General features: G+C 55.0%; 1 protein-coding gene across 3 annotated transcripts in view; it reads left to right on the top strand.

Moving 5' to 3' along the window:
* ESRRB (estrogen related receptor beta) overlaps positions 1-13,996 on the top strand; it is a 162,130-nt gene extending 148,134 nt beyond the window's left edge. For all 3 annotated transcript variants that reach the window (XM_037031178.1, XM_037031177.1, XM_037031176.1), the window contains 2 exons: positions 6,460-6,729; positions 12,320-13,996. In XM_037031178.1, the coding sequence (XP_036887073.1) occupies positions 6,460-6,729; positions 12,320-12,564 (515 nt within the window). In that variant the 3' untranslated portion in view covers positions 12,565-13,996. The remainder of the gene's footprint in view (positions 1-6,459; positions 6,730-12,319) is intronic.
* The last annotated feature ends 2,187 nt before the right edge of the window (positions 13,997-16,183 follow it).

The raw sequence follows: 16,183 nt of genomic DNA, 5'->3' as shown, positions 1-16,183 counted from the left end.
CTTCCCAGCTCCAACCCGGAGGCCATCGGGCAGAGCAGAATGGCTCCTGGGGACACAGACCCTGGATTCGGGCAGCCCTGGGTTCTGATCCCGGCTGCCCTTCCTCGTATTACAAGACATTCATTTCTCTGAGCTTCAGTGTCCTCTCTTGTGAAATGGGAGAGGACTCAGAATGGAGCCCCCTCGCCGGAGTGCAGGGAGGAGGTGGCACACTTAGCCCAGGCCCCGCCTGTGACAGGGACCGCATGACCATTGTCACTGTTACTGACAGTGGTAAACGCCTCCTTTTGCATCACCATTTCTCCCTGTCCCAAGCCAAATTCTTTTCTATTAAAAAATAAAGTAAACATAGAAGCTCACTTGTCTGCCTCAGACGCTAATTTGCCTATTTTGCATAAAGGTGCATGCTGAATTATTTGGGCCTAACCTTCTAGTGTTTAAGGTAAAATTAATTAATAGAGTCTCCTGCCACTGCCTGTAAACCTCCCGTTAAGGGCGATGACACATCAAGGGCCTGATGTATTTAAACGAATCGACTTACTCCCATCTTAGACTAAATGGGAAACTCACCTGAGGACCTGCTCACCAACCCTTAGAAAGAAGAGAGTACAGGGAAGAGAGCAGGGTGAGCGGGAAGGATGCGTGCCTGGGTCCCACCCTGGGGCTTGTGCTGGTTCCTGTCTGTCCTGGCTCCTGGACAGACAGAAGCACTGGCTCTTACGACTGCTCAAGAATAGAACTTTCAAAGGAGCCCAGGCCTCTGTCCTTCAGCAAAGGAAACCACATCTCAGACCTCAGTATCCTCTAACCTTCAGTCTAGAGCCCGGCACACAGAGCGGGTTTCATAGTTGCCTCTGCATGAATTTATTGAGCATTAACTGTATATAAGATTTCTTGTGGCTGATACAAAGAATTAGATTGATTTCTCCCCCCAAGAATCCCATTTGGGAATATGATGAATAACTAAAAAAAAAACAAAAACAAAAAAAAACCCTGGTCATAGAAAATTTTGAACAAAGGTAGGTCAGCGAGTATAATGCACCTGTGTGTATCCATCACCCCGAGTCAACGGGTGATAACTGTTTCAGATCTACCCACCATGTCCCTCCTATCTCTCATCCTTGAGACACACATGTAGCACACAGTGAGAGGAACCCTGGGACGGAGTTTGGAGGCAGGGGCGATGCCATTGGCTGCCGGGGGGGAGAGCAGAACCTGAGCCGGGCCTTCAGGGTTTGAAGGGCAGAGGCCATGGACGGAAGTCCAGAAGGGCGGTAGATGCTGTGACAACACACAGAAGTTGGAGTATTCGTGTGGGCACCCAGAAGCCCACTCAGCCAGAGGAAGGGCCGTTTCAGGACAAACTCACTCCCTGCTCTCTGCTCCCTTTTACCACAGCATTGAACACACGGGGTGAGTCGTGGGGAATTGGGCCTGATTGGGGTTTGCTCAGAATAAACCACTGTTTTATTTCTGTTGGTTGGAAGTCCTGCTCGCCCAGTTGTTGATTTCCTGAGTGTTGGGCCACCCAGAGAACAAGCCCATGTCTTTAGATCATCCACGTCTTACTTCTGGCAAGTGAGAGCTTAGACCAGGAGCCCTCGGCCTTAGGTAGACAGTGGGTGTCACTCGATGAATCGCAGCTTCCAGATGTCATCAGCCCATCATCTTCAGCCCAGGTGGCCTCGAGGCTGCCCCAGCCAGGGGCTCCTTCTCCTGCCGGCCCTCTCGGAGTGGCTGGCGCCCCTGCCTGCTCCAGCCAACAGGTGCGTTGGCGTGTCTGCGGGGCACCCCCAGAGGCCTCCCCACGCAGGCAGGGGCCCTCAGTGGCCCTGCTCCCAGGTAGCTGCTGGCTGGCTCACAGGGGGGAGAGGATGCCAGCAGCCGATGAATTATGGGCTGCCGAGTGACAGCAGCTGTGTCTGGAGTGGCCTCAGATCCTATAATTACATCTCCCTTTATTACCTCTGCTAATGGCCCTCCAGGTCGACAGAAACGATAATAAATTAACAGATTATGAACTCCACTTGCCACAAATTATGTGCTCTTTTTTTTTTTTAAACTCTAGGAGCTTGTGCTGTCAAATCACTGGGGGAGGGGGAGCTTGGGAAGAGCCTGAATGGTGTTAGATCAGTCAGTGCGGGTAAAGCAACTTGCTGGGAGCAGCAGCGCTCAGGGTGGGAGACCTGGGGAGAGAGGCCCTGGGGGCAGCCAGCTTGCGAAGCACCTGAAGGGGCTGGTGCCCTGGGGGCTCAGCCAGTATGGGGACAGGGACAGCGCTGCACTCCGGGGGCACGGGCCACACCCAGCCTGTCCCAGCAGACTGCTCTGTCCCAGAGTTGCTAATTAATTGATGGAGGAGCAGAGGACCCCAGCACAAAAAAACAAGTGAAGGGTGCTTTGTGAAGGGCAGGGAGGAATGGCTCAGCCCCTTTGTTTGGTTTTAATAAGAGAAGGAACGCGAGCTTCCAGTAAAGTCGGAAGTTACGAGTTCCAGACCCCTCGCGCTCCTTGTGCACCCCTCTGGGGGTCTCCCGGACACACACACCATGGTGTGCATGCGTGCATGTGCATCCCCATCCCCTCTGGGGATCGCACTCTTGACACTGCTGTACACCCTGCGCCTTCCATTAAATTACCCCCAACAGTAGCACCTACCACGTGCGGAGCAATGCTCTGAGAGTTCCGCACCTCAGCTCATCTGGTTCAAACGACCCCATGAGGCCAGCACTGTTCCTATTCCTCATTTTCTGGCGAAGAAACTGAGGCACCAAGAGCTGAGTGGCCAGGGCCGGGCAGGGCTGGGACTCTAACAGGCAGAGGGCTCTGGCCTCTGTGCGCTTCACGCCTGCCCCTCCCCTGTGCTCCGAGCATCTTCCACATCCACACTCATTGCACCCCATTCTTTCCAGTGGCCTCTACTGTGCCATTCATTTAACTATCAATCACATTTGTAGAACAATGGCATGCCTTGCGTTCTTTACATTTTGGTTGTTTCCTGCTTTGGGCCACTTCAAATGGATCCAGCACACACCTTTGCACATTTATCTTTGCGTATTTAAGCATACTCTCTTTTCTAGGAGAAATTCTCAGCTGTGGAATTGTTAGGTTACAGGGAGCATAACTTCCATTTTGGGCCTGATTTAATTTTATCTTTGGACACCTTAAACATGGACAGGTTCAAAAGCCAAAAACAGACAAAAATATATACACATGGAAGTCTCATTTCCCCCCATCCCCTCCCACTTCCTCCTAGAGGTAACAGTTTTTAGTTCTCTTTTTTCCTCCTCATGTTTCTTGTGTCAAACATTAGAAAAGGTTGGACATTTCCTGCTTCCTCGCTCCAATGGGAGCTGCCTATGAGCGCTGCCCAGCACTTCGCAGTGGGCGTTCGGATTTCCAGAGCTACTTCCAGCTGGGGAGTATCGCCCACTGCTGGAAGATGCTCTAGAAGCGAGGAGAGAAGGCAAGGCTGACCCGCTGCTCAGACCAGCCTGGCAGGGAGGCCTGGACACAGGCCTCGGGGCATATCCCTCAGTGGTGGCACAAAGCTCTCCGAGCAGCGGTCTCCCCCCACCCACAAGCCTCCCCCCAGAGGGCAGGCCTGTCTCCAACCCAAAGGCCGCTAAATCCACAGTCTTATCTAAAGGACAAGGAGGGACTTACCAAGTTCTTTTGACACATTTTCTCATCACCTAGGAGTCAAGGCCCGGTGGCATTTGTCCGTTCTCTCCTCTGTGACCTGAATGTTTGTGGGGCACCTCCTTTGCACCAGGGCAGGGACTCGGCAGCAGGGGCAGCAGCGGGGCGGGAAGAGGACAAGGAGCTCAGCGCCAAAGCCTCCTCCTCTGTGAAGCCTCCCCAGACTCTCCTTCGGGCCACAACCCCCACTGTGCCCTCTCAGAGCCCTCCACCTTCCTCAGGTCGTAACTTCACAGCAACACATGGTGCCTGGTGTGCCTTTTCCTCTGGCCTGTGAGCTCCCCACCTGTCCCCAGTACCTTGCCAAGGGCCTGGCACTGAGTAGGTGCTCAGTAAATGGTTGTTGGATGAAAGAAGGGGCCAAAGCACACTATTCACCTTCTTCCAGGGACTGCACCTGCGTGCTTAGCCTCACAGCACCTTTTCTCCTCTGTTTGCAGAAGCCTGGATCTCACCTCACCCTCCCTCTCTGCCACTCCAATTCAACTGTCTACTAATTTCCCCCATCCACCCCTGCCATTTTTCCCCTCATTCTGTCTGCTCTCAGACCGCCACCCTCCCACAGTGCCATCCCACACTCCCCTACACACACACACACACACACACACACACACCCTCCTCACAGGCTGGCTGATTGGTATCTGTTAATTAATGTCGCCCAAGGCTTCTCGTGCTCAGAAGCCTGATAAGGGAAATTGGATGTCCATTTCTATCTATCTTTTATTACCTCCTGGCACTCCCCACAACCACAGGCAGCCACACACAGTCTCCCATTCTGGGATCTGGACAGCGTGCATGCACCTGGCCCTCTGAGCTCCGGCCTGTCCCCAGAGAAGGTGCATCAGTCCAGGCTTGCCCCTGTTGTCCGTGTCATCGATCTAACTCTTTTGTCCATCCCCACCAGATGCCAGCAGCCAGGTATCTCCCCAAGGCCCAGGCTGTGCAGATTGGGCCTGGGGACAGCGGTGACTGGACGAACAGGGAAAGGGCGGCCTGCCAGGGAAAGGGGGCTCCAGCCCCAGGAGTGGGCCCTGCAGATGGACACTCCCCTACCAGCTGGAAGACAGGGAGCGACAGCAGTTCTTAGAGACAGGGGACAGCAGACAAGGGTGGGATAGAGTCTGTCTCCATGGAAGCCCAGGGCAGTGGGCCAGTCCAGGAGCTTGGGACCACCCCAGACGTCTAGTCCAAAGGGGAGGAGAGAGCCGTACCAATAATATGCTAACCACACAAGTAATAGTAGCAGCCACTAGAACCACCACCACCGCCGTCTGGCTCGGCTTTGCTGAGCACCTGCTGTGAGCGCGGATCCACTCACCCTCGTCTGCGTCCTCACCCCGCCCGCTGCACCCGATGGGGTTAAGATCTTGGTCGGCAATGAGTGACAGGTCCTACATAAGCAAAAAAGCTTTTCTTTCTTTCAGGAAGTCCCTGAATATCCATGGCCATGACATAGGGTGCGAGTAGCTTTGTGGATACTTTTCCTTCTTCCAATATATCTGGCACAGTCAGTGCTGGAACCAAGCACTAAAGTCACCACCTGTGTTTAGTGACCAGCCGTTTGAAAAGCGTTTTCTCCCTCCCTCCTTCTCTCTCTCCCCCTCCCTCCCTTCTTCCTATCTCCCTCTTTCTTGTTTATCAATATGTTAATTGACTTTGCACAGAATGCAGCTCCAATATATCATTCTCATTTTGCAGATGTAGGCTCTCATCTCATCCCTAACAATAACAGTAAAAGCTCCGTAACTGGGTTGCATGTTCTGTCCCCACTGGCGCATTCAGCCTTCACAGTGATGCTCTGAAGCCACTGTAATGATGGCCACGGTCACAGCCTTTCATAGACGAGAAAGCTGAGGTTTGGAGAAGCTGTGCAGCTTTCCCCAAGGTCGGCCCACAGCTAGTTCAAGGGCAGTCAGGATGCAAGCCTGGCCACCTTTAGAACACACTGGACAAGACAGTGTCACGATTCTGGGGCCATCCCTATGTCCATCCTTCTTTCACTCCTGGAGTCAGCCTCCTTGCCTACAGGGAGGGGGCCTCCCATGAGTCCAGGCTCACAGGACGCAGGACTGCTGGGTCATCGTTAAATGGAGAGTAATGGCCCGGGCAGCAGGGGTCTGACTCCAGAGAGGACAGGCTGCCCAGTGACAAAGTGCCCCCTGACCCTGGGGTCTCCTGAGCATTTTGTAACCCCAGGCTGTGGCCACAGGAGGTCACTGGCCAGGAACAGCTGAGTCCTCATTCCTGGTTGGGCCCCTGGGTCTCTGCACAGCTGAGACTCTGCACAGAGGATCAAGCTTCACTCTCAAACACCAGACCCTCCCCTGGCTTTTGAGGGGGGAGCCTGGGCTGCCCCCTCCTAATTCTACTATGGGTTCAATGACTCCTTAAATTACGAATGCATTGAACTAATCACAAAGCCTCGCCAGACCTTCAGAAAATGCCAGAGAACAGTGATAATGATAATAACAAGTCAAACCGCCTCTCCAGAACTTTGAAAAGCACCAGAGAACTAACAGTAATAACGGCAATAACAAGTGTCCACATCAACTGAGCTTTCGTGAGGTCAGTCTTTCCCGTGAAATCCACATCCAACTCATTCTCCAAGGGAGGGACGATGAGTCCCAAAGGTACCGGGGCGGGCGCGGGGGAGCACAGGCAGGGTCTGGAGGGGCCTGGACACCTCCACGCTCATCCCGTCCTCCAGCCAGCCCCAGGGGGAGCCCTGGCTACCCTCCTCACCCCCTCTTCCCACAGGCTTCTCGGGCCTCTCTCTGGGGGACCAGATGAGCCTGCTGCAGAGCGCCTGGATGGAGATCCTCATCTTGGGCGTTGTGTACCGCTCGCTGCCCTATGACGACAAGCTGGTGTACGCGGAGGACTACATCATGGACGAGGAGCACTCCCGCCTCACGGGGCTTCTGGAGCTCTACCGGGCCATCCTGCAGCTGGTGCGCAGGTACAAGAAGCTCAAGGTGGAGAAGGAGGAGTTTGTGACGCTCAAGGCCCTGGCCCTGGCCAACTCAGGTAACGGGGACCTGTGTGTGGGGGGAGGCTTTGAGACGTCTTCTCAGCCTATCAGTCGGACAGTGTGAAGATGCTGGAGCTTCTTGTCGCCAGATTGTACAAGACGGGGTCTGGGGTTAAAAGGATGGTGATGAAGGTCAGCTTGGGGTGAGCAATTCCTAAGCCCCAGTTGCAGGGTGCCCCGCTGGGCCCTTGATCTCCAGGCCAGCACACCAGTTAAGGGCCCAAATTTCAGAGCCGGGTTCCTGAGAGTCAAATTCTGCTTCTTGCACTCGGGCAGGTGGCTTCACTCTGTGCCTCAGTTTCTTCATCAGTTAAATGGGGAAAATAAGCAGTTCCCTACCCCATGAGACTATGGAAGGGATTTATTTGTATAGAATTATATTGTGCCACCAACATTCTTGGCCCATAATAAGTACTCAGCCTGTTCAATAAATTTAGCTGTGAAGTTATTTCATTCTCACAGCTATGCTAGGAGCAAAATTCTTACCATTTTAAACCCATGTTACAGACGTGGAAACTGAGGCTTAGAAAGATGAAGCAAATTGTCCAGGGCCGCACAGATCAAGGAGTGGAACCAAGGTTGTATGATTCCAAAATCACCCTGAGTTTATGCCCGTTCCTTGAATCTCACAACCAAATTGCACAGGCCCAAGACAGAAAACCTTCCCCACTAAGTTGCTTAGGGTCTGGCATTCAAAAGGAGGCCTCGCTCCATTTCTTTAGCTTCTAGCAGCTTCTGCGAGAGGGGCTGGCATAGGGGCATGAGCCTAAATCTAATCTAATCTATGTCAGCACTTGGTGTCCACCGTATGCAGGGTTCCCTGCTGGGATGCACGAGGAAGAGACAGGCAGGGTCCTTGTCCCAAAGACAGGATCAGCATACACACGGGTTCTGCTGCAAGACGGCACATTGACCTAACTGTTCAAGACTGAGCCAGATTGACCCAAGTTCAAATTCTAGCTCTGGTTCGTGGTAGCAGTGTGACCTTGGACAATGCGGCCATCTTCCATAGCTCTGTCTTTGTGTGTGACATGGGGCTATCCCAGTACCTCCTCTGAGCGCTTTTGTACCAAATGATCGACCGAAGACAAAGCGCTTAGTCGGTGCCTGGCCGAGAGGAAACGTTCCATAAATACTCGTTAGTATCATTATTATTAGTATTGGAGGAAGCAAAGTGTTTCCAGCACGCGGAAGAGGGAGAGCTGGCTCCCAGGTGGAGGCCGTGCAAATGGAGTAGCCAGCTGGTGTGCTTGATACTGCTGCACTTTGCCTGAAAGTCCCGTATCCCAGGAAACCCCGGTCCCTGGCTCACGCGTCGGTTGGTCCCTCTAACAAAGGGCTTCATGGAGCACACAGAGGCGCTGCTGATGCCCTTCAGATCCCCCTTCCTGGGTCAATGCTCCTGAGCCCCAGCTGCTGACTTTTGCAGCTGATAGCTCACAGTTGCCCCCTACACCAGAGACCCCATCACTTGCCTGGCCAGAAGGTTACCTTCCCCACCCACCCCCTGGCACCTTTGGCCCATGGCGGACCTGCACAGGGGCGCAAAGGGCAGAGTTCCCAGTAGGGAGGGGTCAGCTGGAAGGCAAGGCTTTGCAGGCTCCCACCCTCGCCCTGTCCTGTCCCCCTCTTCTGTTCTCCTGAAATCATGCCCTCTACAGACCCCATGGCCAAACCCCTGTCTCAGCCCCTGCTGTGGGGAAGCATTTAGTAATGGACTACTGCAAAATGATAACTACCATGTTGCACACTTCCATAGAGATGATGTATTTGTACCCTGAGACGCCCACAGTGCAACGCGCGTTTTGTTGGAGAATGCTCATGCTGTTGGGGCTTTGAGTGCAGTTTGAGAGGGACGGAGTGAGCAGGTGGCACCTAGAGCTCCACGCACCGCTCCACCCCTGCGCAGCTTCCCCTGTGAGGAATGTCTTGCATTCGTGTGGTAATTTGCTGAAAGGTTCAGGCCAATATTGATATGTTATTATTAACAAAAGTCCATAGCTGCCATCAGGGCTTTTACTCTGTGCGGCGTACGCGTCTAGAGGTTTTAACAGATGTTTGATGTCAGTGCTCCATCGTGACACACCACACAGAGCAGCTGCACGGCCCTTGCGATCCCCTCTGCTCACCTCTTCAGAGGGCAGCACCTGAAGCAGCATTGCAGAGGGCCTGGCAGTTTGGAGGGGCATGACAGGAGAGGGGACCCAATGAAAGCAGAGGACCCCGGGCAGCCAGGTGAGACAGCAAGGCTGGCAGCCTCAGAGGGCCTGTGCTCGATTCTGGGTTCTCCCGACCTCTTCACCCCAGACCCTGAGCTCAAGCTGGCCCCACTGGGAGCAGAGAGTGAAGGAAGGGAAGCCACTCCCTGTCACCTTCATTCCACCCTCAGCGCCTTTCAGAAGGCTCTTCAGCCAGGCCAGCTGCTCTTGCCTTGGTCTCAGCACATACAGACACATACAGACGTATAGACAAGCATGCACACACACAGATTCTCACACATGCACATGCATACTAATATACACATACACTCATGGATAGGCACCATGTCACCTGGAGACCGAAGGTGGCTTGGTGACATGAGCCCATCAGGACCTTCCGCTAGCACCAAGCTTGGCCTAAAAAACAGGGTTGGTCGTGTGAGATAAGTTCTAGGAGCCTGGACTTTTGCCCCAGGGGCCTCTTCCAAGCCATCCCGCCTCTCATGCGCAGGTTCAAGTAGCTCAGGGCAGAGAAGGCATTTGTGATGCTCAAGGTCTGGGCTACACAGTGGAGCAGTGGCTGCAGGCAGAAGCAGGGAAAGGACGGGCCTGTTTAGGGGTTAGGCTAGAACAGCAGTGTGGGGTCCTAGAGGCTCCCAGGCTGTGAAGGGATTGGCTTGTAATGGGGTCAGCATAGGAAACCATGAAAGATAGGGTGGGCCCCCTGTCCCCAGCAATAAGGTAGAAAAGTCACCCAGGCAGACAGAGTGTGTTAGGGGCCAGGGGATCATTGCTGTGGTCCTGGTGGCTGCCCAATGGCCCCTGTGAGTACCACTGCTGAGGCTGAGAGGATGGGACGGGCCCACTCAGATGCAGTTCAGGGGGTTAACAATAGGCAGAAGGGTGAAGCACATCAGAGACAGGCTTTCGCCCCACAGCCTGCCCCCTGGGGAGTCTGCAGGCCGACTTTCACCCCTTGTCCCTCTCTAAGGCTCCCTGACAGCAGAAAAAAAAATCATAGCCATTGATTTTGTAATTAACAGTTTATCAATGCCATCGATACAGACGTGCTGATGGATTGCAAAGAAATTAATCTTGCAATGTTATTTTATTTCGTTTTTGGTCGAAAGCAGCTGCCAATTTCAGCCTCCTTGGGGAGGGTGGGGAGCTGGGGAGAGGAAGCTGGCAGGAGGCAGGGAGTCTGGGTGGCCAGCCTCCTGCCTTACAGGCACCCACACATCTCAAATTCACACTCTGTGAACAGTTAGGAGAGTAGGAATGGAGCCAGGCTCCCCGGCAACTGGCAAAGGAGTCCTCCCTACCTCGGCAACCAGGAGCCTAAACGCAGGGAGGGGTCCTGGATATGGGGTCAGTAACATCCCAGCCCTGCAAGGGCTCTCGCCCCCAGTGGGAGTCCTCTCAACATGGGAATGGTAATGCTCATTAAGCACCTACCTACTGCCTGGTACTGTGCTCTTTCGTTCAACCCTCACCTCCACTTTGAGCTGCTCGCTCTCCTGTGCTCCATTTTGAAGACCAAGAGCCCAAGTAACGTGGCCAAAGGCACGAGCAGCTGAGACTCCAGAGTCTCATCTGCCTCCTCCTACTGCTGTCCTCCTGAGAGAAAGGGGCGGGGCTCTTGAGGGCACAGGCTGAGAGTGGACCCAGGAGGTCGCAGTGGTCATTGGTGCAGCTGCCCTTGGTGGTCTGGTATCTAAACCAACCCAACTGCTCTGCTCCTTTGAGTGATTAGGAAACTTGCTCAGCTTTCCTTGGAGACCCACTCAGAGCTTCAAGCTGACCTGACTCATATGTGCCCGCCCCCGAACTTTGGCAGGCACTGGACGCTGCAGTCTGGGGTGGCACTTTCGGAAATGTCAGAAGAGGGCTGGTCATTCTCCTCGAGGCCAGGGAATGGGTTCCAGGAGATTCCCTTTGCTTCAGCTCAGACCCAACTGTAACCCACCTGTCAGCACCTCCTGCCCTCCTGAGATTTTGGTAAATTGCAAAGGAGAAGGAGTTTGTGATGCTCAAGGTCTGGGCTGCACAGTGGAGCAGCTGGCTGCAGGCAGAAGTGGGGAAAGGACGGGCCTGTTTGGGGGTTAGGCCTGTTTTGGGGATTAGGAGTTACTCAACCCCTAATCCATGGTCTGAGTCCAAAGCCCTCCCCGGGGATTTTAGATCACAGTGGTCCCTGCCAACAGCTACCTTCATCACTGTGCCTTATGTCTCCAGCCACGTTGTGTCAATACCCCCCATGTCCCCCACCATGGGGCACCCAGACACATAGCCTCCCACTGGGTCTGTGTCTGTACTCTCTAGCCAGCATTTTGTGGGGTTAGCGATTGCAGTGAAGGCCTGAGCTGGTGCCTGGCAGCAGCAGCAGCAATAGTAGTGATGATGCTGATGATGGTAATGCTGGTGATGCTGGTGGTGGTGGTGGTGGTGGAAATGATGGTGGTGTTGGTGATGCTGATGGTGGTGGTGATACTGATGATGGTGGTTATGGTGGTGGTGGTGATGATGGTGATGGTGATGCTGATGGTGGTGGTGATGCTGATGGTGGTGGTGGTGGTGATGGTGGTGGTGGTGATGATGGTGGTGGTGATGATGGTGGTGGTGGTGCTGATGGTGGTGGTGGTGGTGGTGGTGGTGGTGATGCTGATGGTGGTGGTGCTGGTGGTGGTGCTGGTGGTGGTGGTAGAAATGACGGTGGTGTTGGTGATGCTGATGGTGGTGGTGATGCTGATGATGGTGGTGGTGGTGATGCTGATGATGGTGGTGATGCTGATGATGGTGGTGATGCTGATGATGGTGGTGGTGATTCTGATGGTGGTGGTGATACTGATGATGATGGTAGTGGTGGTGATGGTGCTGATACCACTAGCTGGGCATTTACTTTGTACTGTTTTAAGCCCTTGATCTGTATTAATTCATTTAAACTCTTGAGGTAGGTATGGCTATTACCTCATTTCACAAATGATGAAAATGGGGCACAGGGAAGCTAAATAACTTGCCTAATAGCAAGTGAGAGATGCGGGATGCCACCCCCACCAGTCTGGCTCCAGGGCCCACCCAGCACCTGCAGGGCACCTACAGGTCTGCTCATGTTCAAACCCTTCAGGGTTTCCGCTTCTGTCTCTTGGTGGTTTCTCAAGAAATGGCCTCCACAGATAGAGATCCCTCACTCCCTGAGTCCAACCCCCAGCTCTGTCATTGGCCTCTGTGACCTCAGACTGGCAGCCCAGGCTCTCTGAGCCTTGGTTTCCCTCTCTCTAAAGTGAGGACTTGGACAGCTCCAAAGCAGAGCCAAGGACCCTGGCGGCCCCCCAGCCCCATGGCATTGCTCTCCACCCAGGGCCCCTGATGCTCACCCTTGTACCCGCAGATTCCATGTACATCGAAGACCTCGAGGCGGTCCAGAAGCTGCAGGACCTGCTGCACGAGGCGCTGCAGGACTACGAGCTGAGCCAGCGCCATGCAGAGCCGCGGAGGACGGGCCAGCTGCTGCTGACGCTGCCGCTGCTGAGGCAGACGGCCGCCAAGGCCGTGCAGCACTTCTACAGCATCAAACTGCAGGGAAAGGTGCCCATGCACAAACTCTTCCTGGAGATGCTGGAGGCCAAGGTCTGACGGCCTAGGACACAGACAGACTCCCACCTGTGGACAGACAAATGGCTGGCCCAATGCAGAGACCTCCACAGCCACCAGCCTCGCCCTTCCAGCCCTGTGTCATGGCCTTGGGCAGCCCCAGAAGAAGGGGCTTCTTGCTTCCAGGCTGTGTGCAGAGTCCTGGGTGCTGTGAGGCAGGGGAACGGGGATGGGGGGCGGGCGTGGGGCTCATCTGAAACTGGCTTTTTCTTTGGTATGTTTTTCTTTCTCCATGGGCAGTGCTGACGCCTGGGCCAGGGCTGACTTCCCTGTGACTGGAGACCACTGAGGAAGGGGCCCCTCTCCCCACCAGACCACCAAGAGGCAGCTCGAACAGTTCCTGGCCCCACCTCCACCCACCCTCCCCCACCCCCGGCCTGGTGGGCAGTGCCAGGGCCCAGAATGCAGGCACACTCAGGTTGGATACCACCCGGCAGTGGTCCTTCTCAGAGGGCAGGTACTCCCTCCCAGAAGCCCTGCCTACTCTCTGGTTCCCGTGGTCCCTCAAGAGGCCCTGTGCCTTCTACAGTCCAGCCGGCCCCTCCTTCCACTTTGCCTCAGCTCTGCACACACCCAGCTCCTGGGGTCTCACCATCAGGAGAGCAGCTGCAAGAACTCACACGTTTTCATGGGCACCCCAGTGCTCAGTGCCCCCCATCTGCCTTTCCTCCTCCTCCTCTTCACCCCCAAAAGACCCCCTGCTACCTCCTGTCTCTCCCTCCGAGCTCACTCAGACTGCTTCTGCCAGCCGCTGTGGCCAGGGGCTGTAGCTGGAAGAGTGCTGGCCCGGAGGAGAGCTCCCCACAGCCCCCCTTTCTCCATGCTCTCCCCCTCCCTCTGCCAGCCTTCAGGTCAGGTCCAGAGCATGCGGTCTGTGGGGAGAGGAGGATCTGAAGGGCCCTGGCCCCATCTGGGGACCTGGGCACGAGGATTCTAGGCTGGGAGGGTCTGGGCAGAATGAGGGGAGGCCCAAACCAATCTCTGCTGAGTGCAGAAAAGCCCAGAGGCAGATAAGCAGACAGAGGAAACCTGGAGACAGGGAACTTAGTGGAGGCCACTGGCCTCTCTGACCCATCCTGCTTCCACAAGCAGTGGACACCTGGACACCCCTCCCCGCATGGTTTGCACAGGTGGCCCAGGGTGGCTTAGAGGCTCTCTCCCAAGAATGGAAGATGCCCTTCCCAGCATCCAACTTCTAAAGTAAGCATCAAAGCCACCCCACCTGGGACATTTTTCACCTGGGACATATGCACACCCTTTCTAACCCAACCTCCCATCACCTGGAGAGGCAGGCAGATTCCCCACCACCCTGCACTAGGACACCAGGAGGCCAGGGGCCCTCTTCCACAGCCTCCTGGGCTTTCCAAGGCTGGTGGCTGTTGCTGGCTCCACCTCCCTGTCTCTCCAGACAGACACCAGCTGTCCAGGCAGGAGGGCTGGCTAAGACCCAGCAGCTGCAGAGTGGCTGGCTGATGTCCTCACATAGGAAATATCAAGGGTCCCAGTGACATGTGTCCCCCTCCCCTTTGGCTCTGGGGAAACCAAGGTCATGGTCACTTGATAGTCAGCTTTGGAATTAAGATCGATCAAGGATGCTCCATCCCTAGCTCTGTGGGGGTCCCCATTGTCCCTGGTCTGGGAGGGCACCTCCTCAGCATCAAGGAACTGGGACAAAGCCCAAATCCAACCTAACCGTGGTCAAGCCCAGGGTCTGACCTGGAGAACTCTTGGTGAGAGAACCTGAGGCCTGCCTCTCCCCGGGCTGCGTGCTGCAGGTGGTGGGGAGAGGGTAGCATCTCGTACCTGGGCGCCCCGCTCCGTGCGGTGTCACTTTCTGCTCAAGCATGAGGATCACGCGGCAGGGCTTGTGTCCGCTGGCATTTGCAGTCCGTCTTTTCCAAGAGAAGCCTCTCTGGCTACCGGTGTGACACTGGCCTGGAGCGGGCAGGTGTTCTGTACACAGGGCAGCTGTGCCTCACTGCACCTGGCATCGGGAACAACGGGAACTCCACTTGGTGGGAGAGGTCTGGGCCCATGTTGGAGCCACAGATGTTCGGAGAGCCCGTGTAGGGGCCAACGCCTTGGTTGGAAGCACCTCCAGCTCCGGGGCCTCCCTGGGAGGAGGGTGGCCCTGGCTCAGTGGGGGGATGGTGAAGTGAGGAGAGGTTAGGATACTCTGCCCCCCCCCAAAAAAACAGGACAGAATTCAAGTTCCACCCCCAAATCTGCTGTTCCTGGAAAATCTGTAAAGCGGAAATAGCCCTTCTCAGTTGTATTCTCATGATACAGGTCACTGAAATGAACCAAGAAATAAAGTGTACAAATCCGACCGCAGAGAAGGTGGTTGTGGCTGGGTTTTGTTTGGTCCCCGTGTCCCCACCCTTGCTAAAGCTTCCAGCCTGGTGTTGCCACACTTGAACCTTGAAAAGAGGCGCCAGCTTTCACGCACAGGAAGCCTCGGCTGCCTCCCAGGGCACGAGGGAAGAGCCCAGCAGGAGGCTCTGAAAACCAGAGTGGGGTGGGTGGCCATGAGGAGGGCTTAGAGGAGCTGGAATCTGCATGCACCCGGGTGTCGGGGGCCACCTTCCCCTCCAGTCGCTCCCCTCTCCTGTACAGATGGAAGAAGTGCCGGGGCAGGGGGCAGGGGCAGCCTGGGGGAGGGGTGGCCCACCTACAGCAGGAAGACGGGCCCTGCGCATGGAACAGCACCAAAGAAAAGCACTATGTGGAAAGATTGTTTTATTTTCTAATGATAATGTGGCTGGAAATGGCTTTTTAAATGTATATATTTTTAGAATGGCAGCCCCTCATTGCATCACCCACCTGTACGGATTTCCTCCTCTGTATGTGTGTCCCAGAGACCCCCATGTAATGCACCACCGAGGATTCTCCAGTCCTGGTCCCATGTATCTGGAATCTAATAAATAAGAAACGGCCTGTTGGAGAATTTCTTCACACATTCTCTCTCAGGCTGGCTGCCCCCAGTCTCAGGCCCACGCTAGGAGAGGCCGCGGGGAGAGCCAGCTCGGGCCCAGTTCCCTGGGCGTTCAAGCGCATTCAGCAGCAACACTCAGAGATGCAACCTGAGAAGTAGGACCCTGGTCTGAGAAACCCCGTCCTGCCTTTTGTACTTGGAACAGTGACGGTGAGGCACTCTGTTCTCTTCATTACTGTCACGGACATGGAACATCAAATGTATGGGAACCTAAAGCACTTCATTAGCCATTCCAACTCCAGTGTCTGGCGGTCGGAAGCCTGCCTTCTTTTTTACAGGAGATGTGGGGAGTGGTCTGTAGAGGCCTTTTTCCTACTTACTTTTTCCAGGAAATTGGTCTCACTCCTGCAGACACCCCTCCCTTGCCAGCCCAAATGCCCAGTCCATCTGTGCAAAGATCCCTTCGGCAGCTGTCACAAGGCAAAGCTAAGGCCCTGGGCTCTCACTCGGGCACTGAAGAGTCTCTCCCACATCCCCCATGGAGAAGAGGGACAGCCAGAGCCTCCCATCCCCTCCTCCCACTGACAGACATGACAATCCCCTGCGATCAAGCTTGGAAGGAGGCTAAGACCAGGGCCAACATGAAGGAGGGGCCAGCCTGCCCCT

This window comes from Sturnira hondurensis, unplaced genomic scaffold (assembly GCF_014824575.4).
Source record: "Sturnira hondurensis isolate 20B ecotype Veracruz unplaced genomic scaffold, ASM1482457v3 Scaffold0021143, whole genome shotgun sequence".
NCBI classification, from domain to species: Eukaryota; Metazoa; Chordata; class Mammalia; order Chiroptera; family Phyllostomidae; genus Sturnira; species Sturnira hondurensis.
Note: the sequence above shows the minus strand (reverse complement) of the source record. Positions and strands in the feature narration are given on the sequence as shown.